The 14,376-nt window shown below is 34.4% G+C and overlaps 1 protein-coding gene across 1 annotated transcript; it reads right to left on the reverse strand.

The window, feature by feature from the left end:
* Positions 1-2,724: 2,724 nt before the first annotated feature.
* Positions 2,725-8,490, reverse strand: LOC145589011 (beta-glucuronosyltransferase GlcAT14A-like). Its single transcript, XM_081645611.1, has 4 exons — positions 7,573-8,490; positions 4,019-4,094; positions 3,812-3,927; positions 2,725-3,728 (listed from the first exon to the last, which is right to left on the reverse strand). The coding sequence occupies exons 1-4, from the start codon at positions 8,078-8,080 to the stop codon at positions 3,214-3,216; spliced, it is 1,215 nt and encodes a 404-aa protein (XP_081501737.1). The 5' UTR covers positions 8,081-8,490; the 3' UTR covers positions 2,725-3,213.
* Positions 8,491-14,376: the final 5,886 nt, after the last annotated feature.

The raw sequence follows: 14,376 nt of genomic DNA on the forward strand, positions 1-14,376 counted from the left end.
GGAGATATCAGGCAAGAGAGACAACAGCTTCTGGAAAGCTGAGGAAGACAGGAAACCCTCAGACTTATAAGTAGATAAAATCATACACTAATTGCAGCAATTATTCAGAATTTAGCAAAGAAGAGAGAAACATCAAGAAGTAGATGCACAAGGTACAATTTATTACTTATTTCAGGCTACATTTGATCAATTCTTCATTGCATACAAAATTCCTAGCACAAGAAGCACAATAACAACCTTCCATAAGTCACAATTAATGCCCAAATTAATTAAGCATAACATAATCACTTTCAATCTTCCTAGCATATTTGTTTGCTTGCTTCAATTCCTTCCTCATAGACATAACTTCATTCTTGAGTTCTTGCTTCTCTTGCATAAGCCCCAATATCACCTTAGTCTGCCATGCATTGGGGTCTTCCATGTTCACCCACTTAAAAAATTTGCAGCCCCTCCTATCAGTTTCTGCATCATAGTCAGGGCAAGCAAGAAACCTTCTGCCATGGTTATCTTTTGTCCATGTCCTACTCTTAGACACCAACAACCCACAGTGACATCTACTCCCAGAGTTTCTTAGCCTTGACATGTTGTGAACTCTTGTAAAAAATATTTAACTTGATTTTCCTGTAATTTTTGTAATTGCTTCTTCTGATTTTTTTTTTAAAAAAAAAAAAAAAAAAAAAAAAAAAAAAAAAAAAAAAAACAGCTGCAAGGTGTAGCAGATGGCTATATGGAGATCAATATATATGGAAGGAAATTTTTTTGGAGTTGTAACGGCTATATTTTAACAACTCAAAATCTTGAACAATTGCAAACAGCAGTACCCTCTGCATAAATGTCAGAACCCTCTGCATAAATGTCAGAAAAATAATTTTCCTTTTTTTTTTTTGTTAACCTGTTTTTGTAGGTTCATAGTGTGATTAGTACTCTACCTGCAACTTTTGAAACTTGAGTACCTTCACTGCAACTTTTGTTTAACATTAATACTCTCTATTATATATTACTCCTAAAAAAGGGTGTTTCGGAGATAATAAACGTCCATATAGACTCTTTTGGATTATGCGCTTGTTCTCTTCACCTTATAAAAGTTTCAAGGTAATAAGTTCATATCAGTTAAGATAAGTTACAATAAAGCTTTGTTTTGTTCACCTTATTTTCACTTATTTCAGGAAAAATAAGTTTAGATAAGTTCAAATCAGGATTTATAAGTTCAGATAAGTTCAGATACGTTTTGATAAAGGGTAATAAAGGCTATCCAAGTTCAATTTATAACTAAAATAAGATCTAATAAGGGCTAATAATAGATCAGATAAATTCAGATAAGTGAAAATCAGGTGAACATACAGAACGCTATGAATTTAATTAAAGCCTACCAAGTAAGGTCTAACAAGTTTAATAAGTTATTCAATAAGGTCTAACAAGTTCAATAAGGTCTAACAAGTTTGATATGTTCAGATAAATTTAATTTAGTTTAGATAAGTTTAGTTCACATAAATTCAAATAAGTTCAATTCTAATAAGCGAAGAGAACACACCTTATATGAAGGATAATTACTCCATAGCTCATAGTGTATCCAACTTGTAAACTTTAGTGAAGTTATTATTAGTGATTTCACGAGTTTTCAAATTCTAAATCCACATATTGTAAAACTTTGAGCCGGCCCAGGTTAATATCGGATAGAAACTTGGGCTATTTATATCTGGACAAATTCGTCATTTGGGGTATAAAAGTAAGGGTGATAATGTCCAAAGCAAATGAACGAATATCTGTTGTTACATTGCCGTCAACGACATGTTTCTTCTTCCTCAATTGGTTCTTCTTCAATTCGCAGCAACTGCAAACCATACCACCAGATCTCGGCATCTCACAACCAGCCAACCACCGCTTGGATTTGCTTGACATTACCTGGTATCTCGCTGTCTCATATCTTCTTCAACCTCTATCACCTTTCCAAAATTAGAGAAATTAGGGCATGGTTAATCCTTAAGGGAAATGTTTATCTTCCTTCTCCACTGAAGCTTGTTCGAGCTTTTCTATCTCTCCACTAAAGGTTTTTAATTTCTGCTAATGGAGGTAAGAAAATGGAGGAAGAAGAAGCGTGTATGGTGGGTTAAGCACTCACGGTCTCACGAATCCAAGCTTACGTTAGTAGGCTCCATCAATTTGTTTTATCGTGCAAGTTGGCATAATGTCAGAACTTTTGTGTGTAAAACAATTAAAAAGAAAAAATGTTTAATCGTTGCACATAATATGCAGCGGAGGTAGTATTTATTGCTTGAGCACGGACTTCAATGCTATTTTATTACAAAGTTGCCATGATATAAACTTTCATGAAATTTCGTTTACTCGTACTGGATTCAAAGGTATGTTAAGCAGGGAAGCCTTAAATTTGATTGTTTCAAGGGCCACCTATTTCTCTCCAACATAGTGGATCAAAGTTGGTTTCATATACATGGGAACATGGCTATGCAAGTGAAGCATCACAAATATTTACTTTGGGACCTGCACAAAACTGTTCGGAATTCATAAAAAACTGTCAATTCCAAATTTCTGATGGCGCCAAACCTGGTACAATGATACATGTTAGTAAGCATAAACATCAAACAGTGGAAGAAAGCAGAGACTATGCCCAAATTGCAACGTCACTGGCTTTAAATCTTTTATAGTCCAATAAAATCACAAAAGGCGAAATTAGCAAAGAATAGAATCAACCAATGAATCAAATACTAAATTACAAATGGAAAATATCTTATGTCAAAATGAAGCATTATGCAGTGTTGTATCAGAAGAATTAATTAATTAAACATAGGGATAGTAAAAATCTGATACACGGCCATCGAGAAAAGTCGACCATAAGCCTATTTCAACAACGATATCATACAAAAAAGATACAAAAGGATCATCAGTATGTATACTGCCGCATAATATAGTGACTTCCTAGTTATTTTAGAGACCAGATTACTCTACAATCAATGCTGGCCCCTCTAAGCCACAATGCAGGCTCAAAAGTCCCTATAAGGGATCGGCCATTCTTCCCCAACTTCCACCAAACTATGAACAATTTGTATACGGAATTAGTACAAAGTCCCATCCATATTTGAATCTAAACCCCCTCGGTAAGCTGACTAATGTGCACCTGTGGTCTCTCATGCTTTGATATAAGTAAAAATACAGAGCCTCCATGTCCCAAAGGAAAATTATCAGTTGCTTTCATTTTCATTTGCATTGTGTAGACTGTGAGTTAAGGTCATCTATATAATTTGTCATAGAATCTGCAAACCTTTTTGCTTGGAGCCCAGGCTTCAAAGAGTTGATATCACCCCACTGCGCACAAGCATCAGTAAACCAACTATCTCGACCAGAACACCATGACCCTGGAGCAACTCTGTTATGTCTCCGATGAAGTATATTCTCGTCAATCATCGTCAACACTGGATCATCCTTTTGGAATCGGCGTGCAAAAGCAGCTCCACTTTGAATCATCTGACCAAAATCAGATACATTCAAAAAGTGGGGCGCCATTTTTGGAGGACTGTCCCATATCATGTATCTCAAATCATTGTTAACAGTTGTGTTTCTAAACTCTGGCGAATTGCATATGACCGAATGAAAATAGCCTTCTTCAGGTAGCACCGCATTGTTAAAATACATCAAGATGGTGCGAGGAAGATTATCCCAACCAAAGAGACAAAACTCCAAAAAGGATCGACTCAACATAACCCAGGGAGAACCTGCAAAAAGGCAAATGAATATAATCAACATAACAAGTGGGCTTATAAATTTAATAGTGATGGAGGATAGTAAAAAGAGTTGCCTGTGAAAACTTTGAAAGCAGCAGGTGTAGGCCGCTTTTGTGTTGCAGTAAATATCTGACTTCTTCTAGCTAAATATATTGAAGGGTCCACAATGATAGGTTGAATTCTTTGCTGTCTGCAAAGGAATGTTTGAAAAAAGTTGCATGAATACAATAAGATCTATTTACCACAATGATGACTTAAGTTTATGAAAAGGGTTTGCCTACTCTTTCCAGCCGAGCTCACTGGTGTGGTCAATGAAATTGAGGTCTCTCCTAGTTGATGAGAATACATGAGCCAAGTCTGAAATAAATACACAAACAGAGACTTTTATCAGCATCAATAATGAGAATGAATGATAGCTACACCATGATTAACAATACCAGCATTTTTTCAGCATAGATATAAACAGCAGTAGCTTAGCTCAAAGTACTCGTCATCCAAGCACATGATCAGAAGGCAATCAGCAGAAAGCATAGCTAGCATATCTATAGAGCATGACCACTAACACATACTGATAGTAAAATGATCAAGTGTAATCTATGGCATTGAATTTTCTTCACTTCAAATTTAGATGATTATGCCATAGGCAGATCAACTTCGCTGAGACAGTGACTAAATCATAACATACCGTCAAAAAGATCCACGGCACAATGCACCAACAAAAGTTGTGAGTTAAACAAAACTATTTTGCAGCCTCAAGGCCCTCAATCTTGACCCTGAGCATATTTAAATAATTTTTACTTTGCATGATCTAAACTTTATTAACTATTCACTTAATGTGTCATTAAAGTAAAGGGGGGAAGACAAGTAAATTATGACACACGCTTCAGAGAATAAACAAATTTATCCAAGTTTTCCCTTGATTGCTTTCAGGTTCTTTTGATCATTATTCATCCACTCCACTCCCCCACCTTACTCCCCACACCAAATTTCAAGGAAAAATCTAAATGCAGTCTGACACAATAAACCAGTATAAACATAAAAGACATTATATGACCACTAATTCTGCAAGTAAGCATCAGATTCAGCCCTATTGTTGCTTATCCATTAACACAGTACTTCAGGATGAAAGCACATAAATCGGCATGTTGCTGCACAGCAGCATGTTTCCTTATTACTTTGCCCATAACTCCATAAAAATTGGTTTATTCCAAATTCAGGCAAAGTGATAGCCATTAAAGAAATTAATCCACAAAATACTTGCAATATAATTTGGTTAGAACATTATCGAGAAGACGAGAAGCTTAACACTCCAAACACAAGCTTATAATGCCACTGAACCCTCTAATTCGGCACAGTTCAACGCCAACTCAACATAACTGGGTTATAAGTATATACTTAATGCAATAAAACAATTAGGGACCATTCAAACAAAGTTTCTACTAGCAATGCTTCATGGATATTGAAAATTATAATATCCTATACACTCCATGGCCTTTTTGGCTCAAGAAGCCCTAAAGGGAAAAAGGAAATACTATTAAAAAAAACCCAAAAGGGATTTCAAACCTCTTCATTCCCTCTATTAAAAAAGTATTACCCTCTGCCAAATAACAATAAATGCCACAACAATTCATCTCTCCAACCAAATCCCATGGCCCCACCACCACAATTTACAAAGCACCTGCTTCTCTGATCTAAGAAGCACAGGACTGCTTTCCCTAAGATATGAAGGACAAAGGAAACTAGAAATCTAGGTGAACTTTTTTGTTTGATTCTCCCTCGACAATTACACAGAAATGGACCAGTAGGGAGCAGCATTGATGTTGCTCTCCAAATCACAAACATAAATTCTCAATCTGCTAATTATGGGAAGGAATTCAAATTCTGAATATCTATGTGTCTTTTCATACCACGAGAATTGTCTTAAAGCTAAAGGGAAGAGGAATTTCTATCTGTCACAACTAACAACTTCAATCCAAATAAGATCTCAAAAAAAAAAAAATAAATAAATAAATAATCATCCAAAGCAAAGAGCTGCAGATCAGACAATAAGCCTAGGGGAGCAAAGCTTTCATCTTAGAGGATGTGGTATGACTGGTAACAGATCAATACCCGAGTATCTTAAACAGACATCAAGGGGAATACATTTCCTTTCCCACAAACCCACTTGGTTGAAGCAGAACACAACTACATTATTGAAAATAACTGGGAATATAATACGGGATGAAACCACATTCATCTGAATATAACTACTTACAATTTTCTAAGATCCTGGAGCATTGTTTCATAAACAAACCTTTTTACTGAAAAATTATTTCTTGTGCAGCCACCATCATCCGAACTCACTTTTTCCAAAAAAAAATGAAAACAGATAATCAGCCGAAATAGGGGAGAATCCAATACTCAGCTACCACCAACAAGGAAGTCTTAAGGACGGTGTCCTAGCAGAAGATATTCAGTGCTACTCCAAACCAAACTTAAACCTCCTAAAATTCGAACATAATAATTCTTTTAAATGTCAATAAAAGTTCACAAGGTTCATCCTCACATTCAATTGCAAATAAGAAGAATTCACTTTGGAATAATCAGTAAATCAACTAGAAGGTCAAAAGCAATAACAAGTGACCACACATTCTTCACACTCCCTGTAAAACTGATTCCCTACAATCATACTAGTTTGTCATGAGTAATTCTGTATTTACAACCATGTAAAGGGTTAAGTCTTGGCGCATAGCGCCTATTGATTTCAACGTATATAGGATGGCAATTTTGCAATTAAAAAGTACTGTTCTGATAACTTATACTTTAGTGGTACATTATACATGCATAATGGTACATTATAATGTACCATTAAAGAGTTAACTTTTTCCAGAAGTTGAAAATTATATGATGGTAAAAAGTACCACTACACTCGTAATAGTCCACTAAACATACTATTCAGACAAATTATACTTTAGTGGTACATTATACATGTATAATGGTACATTATAATGTACCATTAGAGAGCCAACTTTTTCTAAAAGCAAAAATTGAATCAGCGGAAATTACTTCCTTACCCTCCTATTTACATAACTTGCCCATAGGTGCTATGCGCCCAGACTCACTCCATGTAAAGCACAACATTGAGAGAGCATACACAGCTGACATTATTAGCCCATGACCCACAATTATTGAAAATCATTACAGTTAAAAACACAATCTTGATCATTGCTGCATATGATTCAAACCCAACAAGAATCCACACAAATTTTCCATCCGTTAAAATATTTTTTACTATTGAAAAATTTTGTGGCTGAGAGCAGTTTAATAAAATCTCATCAGCCAAAAATAAAATGGACACGAAGTGAGTCTCCACTTTAAATGATTTAAATTTCTAGATTCTAAATTAGAATGTCATTCACTAAAACCTCCTGGAACCACTACATCTTCCTACCTAAGCAAGTTTAGTAACCTTAAAGCAAATCAGGAAAAACAACGTTCTCCAACTGACACCCAGGTGACTTGAGGTCTAGCTCTAACCGAAACGTAACTAATCTAACCATAATTATCAGCCAACCCATATTAAAATCAAATAACCAAAAGTCGCCAAAAAAAAGACTAATTCAACTATTCAAGAGTACACCCATTTACAATTTGGTACAAACTGTTCTTTTTTTCCACATAAACATAAAACTAATTGTACACAAACAAGCCAACAAGAACAAAATTGGGCAACATCAGCAAGACAATGAAGACATCACTAATCAATATCCTCAGATAAACCCACAAAAGGAAATAACAATATTGATCAAATGACCAAATACTCCCATAAATAGATAATTACCAATAAATCACATACCATCCTGAGTAAGCAATGGATAATCCGAAGCACTCAAAGTAATGAACCAATCCCACCCATCATCCAGCTTCAACAACACAGCAGCAGCTCGAAGCGTCGCCGCGATATTAGTAGCTCCCATGTATGTCAGCCATATAGGCTTCCCAATAACCTCCACATTCTCGAAAGCCTGAATCGCCGGCACCGACCTCACAGCAGCAACCAGCCATTCTCTCTCCTCCGCCGATGCATCCGCAGATAGATGCAACAAATACCAATTCCGGGGATGGTACACAGCAAGCAATAGTCGTAGAATTTGTTCCTTATCGCCGGCACCGCCGTAGATGTAGTAAGCGAATGATGGCGGGAATTGCGGCCCTCGGTTGAGGATTGCGGTTGGCTTGTTACTCCAAGAAGTGAAAGCGTATGAAGCGTTGAGCCCAGAAATTGCAGTGAGAAAGAGGAGGAGAGAGACTAACAAAGCGGAGAATAGTGCGAATAACCACTTCTTCCTCTCTGCTGCTCCCATAACAATGGCGATTTTGCAGTTCGTAGTTTTATCATATGTCAGAAACTGATTGAAAACCTAGATGAAATTCCGTTGATTTCCAGTGAATTTGTGATGATTAAGCTTGAATTTGATGAGGATTTGCTAGATCTGCTTCGCATTTGCCGTCAATTTTGATGGAATTTTACGCCGATTGGTGATTCAGGGGATTTGGAAACTGTGCTGAGAATGGAATTTTGCGAATAATTGAATTGAATGAAAAAAGGGGAAGAAATCGAGGAATTGAATTGATTTAGAAAGATTTGAAATTGATCTGATGATGAAGAAGGAGGAAAAATCGAAGTTAGGTTAGGGTTTGACGAGAAAAAAAAAAAAGGTTTGATTTGATTTTGATTTAATTTGGAAATTCAAAGTCGTTTGGAATTTCGATATGTGTACTGGTTTCACGTTTTGAACAGCTGTTGGATTTTAATGGAGGAGAGTGGAGAACACGCATACTTGCTTCTTTTGCTTGATTTTTCAAGTTTTCAAAACCACTTTTTTGAGTTAGGCCCTGTTGGACAAAATTAGCGATAAGCTGATGAGGAAGTCCTAGCGGAGGGTTGCGAGATACGAATCTCGCGTCTCACAAGGGTATTTTAGGAAATTCGCTATATTAAAGTACCTCTATAAAACACTAAAGTATCACTAAAGGTCATAGTGGTATATTTTTAACGTCTAGTAGTACCTTATTATTATCCGGTAATATAAATTTATTCAACAGTAGTAAACGATTAATTTACACCTAGGAGTTAGAAAAATATTAAGTTAGTTTATAAAAGCCTTAAATTCTCAGTAGCGTTATTACGAGAATCAATAGTACAACATTATTTTCCAGTGATATAAAATAAGTACCCAGTGGAACATCAGTGGAACATCTTATAAAAACTACTTGTCTCTAGAATAAGATTATTACTTTATTAGTCTTAAGTGTTGCGTCGATTTAGTATCAGAGCCATACGGTTAAAAGCTAAATTAAGGTGTTAATTATTAAGTAAAGGTGGAGAATACTAGGCCTTCTACTGAGTGTAAGAAACCTGATTTTAAGCATTATTATCATATTCCTGAAAATACTAGTAATTTTGGTCCAGTCCTTAATTATATAGTAGATCAAATTGGCGAATTAAGATCGGAAGTTGATAACATACATGCTCGTTGTATTAATATCGAAAATAAAATATCAATAACCACAACCGATATTAATAAAAAAGTAAGCGATCTAAACGAACAGGTTAAACAGGTTCAACTTGCTTTAACAAACGAAGTTAGGCATCAACTTGGAAAAGAAGTATCACCTAATAAAGATAAAATCGTCCCATATAAATATAAATATCCTTTTCAAAACCTAGATAAAAATAAAAAATTTACTGTAACACTCCCTAAAAGACCGACTAATAACCAAGAAAAGAATAAAGAAACTAAACATGAGCCCTCCTCTTCAGGAGAAAACACTAAATGAATTACAAGGCATATTCGACAGAGAAGAAGACCCTAATAAGCTTAACGAAATCATGAATTTAATTTCTAAAAAAGGGATTGCTTCTGATAGTGAAATAGAGGAAAATAATTATGCTACTTTAGAGGAAGATTTATATCAACAAATGGGATTAATGAAGTTAAATGATCTTGACTTTCTACCCATAGAAGTTGTTCAACGAAAGATCGAAAACAAACTAGGGAAAAGAGTAATGGATAATAATGATGTTGGAGAAGAAATTATTAATGTAAACAATGTTATCCAAAGACCTAGGTACCAAGGAGAAGGAAGTTGCACACGACCAAGATACATACCAGGGAAGACTACCCGGTTTAGTGTCAAGGTTATGCCTACTCATATACCTAAACAAGAAGAAGTAACGCTTGAACTCATTAGTCAAACTGGTTATAAACTTAAATTAGACGGTGTAAGAGATAGACAAGATGTTTTAGATCAATGGAAGAAGAGTATGAGTAGTGTACTTAATTTAAATACTGAATGGACTTCAGAAAATTTCTTAAATTATATTGAACATAGTCTCTACGGCTGTGTAGAAGATTGGTACGATGGAATAGATGAAGAAGTAAAGACTGCATTAAGAGCTAGTGAATCACCTACGAGAATGTTTAGGCAGTTATGTCAATATATTGAGTCAGAGTTCATTGGTCCTAGAGTCGATCCTAATGAGAAACGAAAGGAACATCAAAGAAAGTTAAGTAATTTATTCATCTGTAATATGAAATATGTTGATGATTATATTATGGAATTTGAAACATATTATTATAAAATTGGTGAAAATGAAACAAATCTTGGAATGTTCTACGACAAATTACCCAGTCCTCTTAATGAAGAGATTAGTGAAAAATATCAAGAATGGAGAGATAAATTTTTAGCTAGGGATGCCCTAGGTAATAGAATTGCTTTCCTTAGAAAGTGGATTGAAAAGAAGTGTAGAGAGGTCGCAGGAACTCAACAAATGAAGAGACAATTTCTCACTTGTTGGGATTTCCCAAATAACTATGGATGCGAAAGAAAAAATTATAATAAAAGAAAGAGCTATAAGAAAAATAAATTTGACCAATCAAGAGGAGAAACCTATAAGAAGAAGTATTATAAACATAAATATAGAAAGCCAAGTAGGTTTTTCAGAAAGGCAACATATTGTCCTGAGAAAAAGAAAACATGCAAGTGTTGGTCTTGTGGAGAACTAGGACATTATGCTAATGAATGTAATAAAGCTAATCATAAACTAATGGAAGCCTTAGGAATACATAGAAATACCAGAAGACGAGGCTTTAGAACTAGCTTTAAGCAATAATAAAGGAATAGTAGAAATTGTAGAAGAAGAAAATGAGTATAATGAAGAACCTGAAGTTAGTGATGAGTTTGAAGATGAAAATTATGAAGAAATAAATAACATGATGGAAGGAGAAGAATTAGAAAATTCAGAATCAGATGACAATGAGGAAGATAAAAGCAAAATGAAAATAGGTCAACTAAAAAGAGCTGAGTATTCATTCGAAGATAATGACCTAGATCAAGTAAACAAAGAAAGCTGGAATTTTCCCCAGATTACTAAAGATAAAATATTTAAAACTTCTTTCTTTAAGACTATAACTAAATATGTATGTGAAGAAATGGAAGGAAGTATAGTAATCGAAGATTGTGAACAAAAAGCAGCCGAAATTAATATCATAAACTGGAAAAGTATTAAAAAACATAAGGAAAAGGGAAATTATAGCTATATTTGTATTGGTGCAGTACAAGTATACATAACTCCTTTGCAAGATTTTGGCAAGGATGTTAAATGCTTGAGTTTTATTTGTGATATTAGACATAAAGAATTTTATGATCAAATAATTAGTGGTATCACATGTAACTTAAGTCAAGGAACGGTAAGCTATATATGTGAACCTAGATATTATGTGAGCTTAGAGGATTCCTTTGCGTCAAAGTTCTTAGCTATCAAGCAATTAACAGAAGGAGTGAAAATGCATAAAGGAACACGACCCATACAATTAAGATGGAAGGTGGTTTATAAGTTGGTAAACACTATAGACTCATCTTTTAAGAAACAAATAGTCGATGCTCAGAAATATGAGCAAGGAGGAGGTCCTAAGAAGAAAATTACACCTATAAAGGTAAATCCTAATGAAATTGAAATTGAAAAAACTTGGGAAGAATTCTTTATGAACCCTGCAGTTAGTAATAGATCAAGTAAGATGTTAATTGATGAATCAGGATTACTTCATATTGGAATGAACACAAAACCTAAAATACAGAGAAATCTGAGTCTTAGAACACCAAGTCAAAGTAGACAAAATTCAACAATAATAAGAATGAAAAAACAAGGTGAGGAAAAGCCAGAAGAGGATGAAGAAGAAATATTAGTTCTACTAAAGAAACTAAATGAAAAATATGAAAGTAAAAAGGCCTTAAAACAACCAGCAAGACATAGCATTGATATGGGATCATGTTCTAATTTCGAGTTAAATGAAGATCCAAATAATCCTATTGATAAAAGGAAGGTAATTGGATATAAAACCAAAACTGTAAGTGAACCAGTATATGAGGATGAAGTTAATATGCAAATGGAAGCTTGTAATGAAATATCCAGTACTAATCCTAATAGCATTTATATTCCAACTGATATATGCATTAAGGATTACAATAAATATAGATTATGTGCATATATTGATAGTGGTTGTTCTACATGTTTTGGAAAGAAATCATTATTTCCAGAATTCTTGTGGAAAAAGGCCAAAAATCCTATGCAAGTTAGAATTGCTAATAATAGTGTCATGATGCATACAGAGATAATTGAAGATTTAAAAATAGAAATTGGAGGAGTTCAATGTGTTATTCCCATTTTATGGGCAACTAATCAACCTAGTCATGATATGATAATAGGAAATAATTTTCAAAGATTATACTCCCCATGCACTCAAACTATTGATCAAATAATCTTTACTATTAATGGTCATTCTGTTCCCATACAGAAAATAACAAAGGCATATACTCATCAGACAATGGAATTTACGCGCAGCCAGTGTGGTGATAGGGTTACTCCTACACAACGAGAGGTTGCACTTAGAATTTCTGAGTGTGATTCATCATTAATATATCAGATAAATAAGCAACAAGAAAAACTATGCGAAAAATTATATTCAACAAATCCTTTAAAACATTGGGAAAAGGATAAAGCATTTGCTAAGATAACTCTAACAAATCCCAATAAGATTATTAGAGTGAGACAAATGGTTTATACCTACCAAGATATTCAGGAGTTTGATGAACAAATAAAAGAATTGTTTAATAAAAAGCTAATTAAGAATAGCAAAAGTCCTCATAATAGTCCAGCATTCATGGTAAGAAATCATGCAGAAGAAAAAAGAGGTAAATCTAGAATGGTTATTAATTATAAACAACTAAATGATAATACTGTTTTTGATGGCTATTATATTCCTAATAAAACTGTGTTATTTAATAGAATACAAGGAGCCACATGGTTTTCTAAAATGGATTGTAAGAGTGGCTACTGGCAAATTAAAATGGAAGAAGAAAGCATTCCTTTAACTGCATTTAGTGCCCCTCAAGGGCATTATGAATGGCTAGTAATGCCTTTTGGATTAAAAAATGCTCCACAAATATTTCAGAGAAGAATGGATAATATTTTTAGAGAACTTAATCATTGTTGTTTGGTCTATATAGATGATATTCTAATATTCTCAAAAGATTTAGAACAACATAAGAATGATCTTAAAGCAGTAACTCAAAAATGTGCAGAGCATGGTATAATCCTTGGAAAAGATAAATGTGTTTATGCTAAACAAGAAATTGAGTTTCTTGGATTAGAAATTAAAGCAGGACAAATAATATTGCAAAAACATATTTTAGAAAAGATTGAAAAGTTTCCTGATAAAATTGAAGATAGAAAGCAACTAGAAAGGTTTCTAGGATGTTTAACCTATGCTTCTGATTTTATAGAAAATCTTGCTTTATTAAGGAAGCCATTACAGAAAAAACTCAAGAAAGAAATAACTTGGAACTGGAAGGAAAGTGATTCCAAAATTGTTCAAGATTTAAAAGCTATGTGTAAAGACCTTCCTGTACTAACACTACCTACTAGTGAAGATGATTTAATCCTTGAAACAGATGCTAGTAATGAGCACTGGAGTGCTGTGTTAAAAATAAAAGAAGGAGAAAGACTTTGCAGATATAGCAGTGGAAGTTTTAACAAAGCTGAGTTAAACTATCCTACAATGCAAAAGGAAATCCTTGCAGTTATTAGAGGGATCGAGAAGTTTTTAATCTTCTTAGCCCCTAAACAGTTCTTAATAAGAACAGATTGCAAAGGCATACTCGGTTTTGTTAAAAAGAATTTGTCTAATATGCAAGCGCAAGGGAGACTCCTGCGTTGGCAATTATGGCTTAACCAATTCTCTTTTACTGTTGAACATATACAGGGAACAAAGAATTCTTTGGCAGACAGTTTGACCAGAGAATTAGCTAATGTCGTCCAAGAAGCTCAAGACTACACAAAAACCTCCTGCATACCAACTTCAAAAGATGGATGTAGAGAGGAAAACTCTCATTGATGAAACCGAGAAGGCAATGGAGCGGGTTTCACCCTCCAGTTGGGCCTTAATGCAAGGCTTGATCATATCAGCAAAACAACGTTCGCGAGATGGTTTAATTAAGGGTTGCCATCGGGCAGTCCAAAGGATATTGATGTTCGAGATAACAATTATGTTATTTCAGCTCATTCCTGATGTACGAGATACAATATTAAACAAAATAA

Source organism: Chenopodium album, chromosome 1, assembly GCF_948465745.1.
Source record: "Chenopodium album chromosome 1, dcCheAlbu1.1, whole genome shotgun sequence".
NCBI lineage: Eukaryota > Viridiplantae > Streptophyta > Magnoliopsida > Caryophyllales > Amaranthaceae > Chenopodium > Chenopodium album.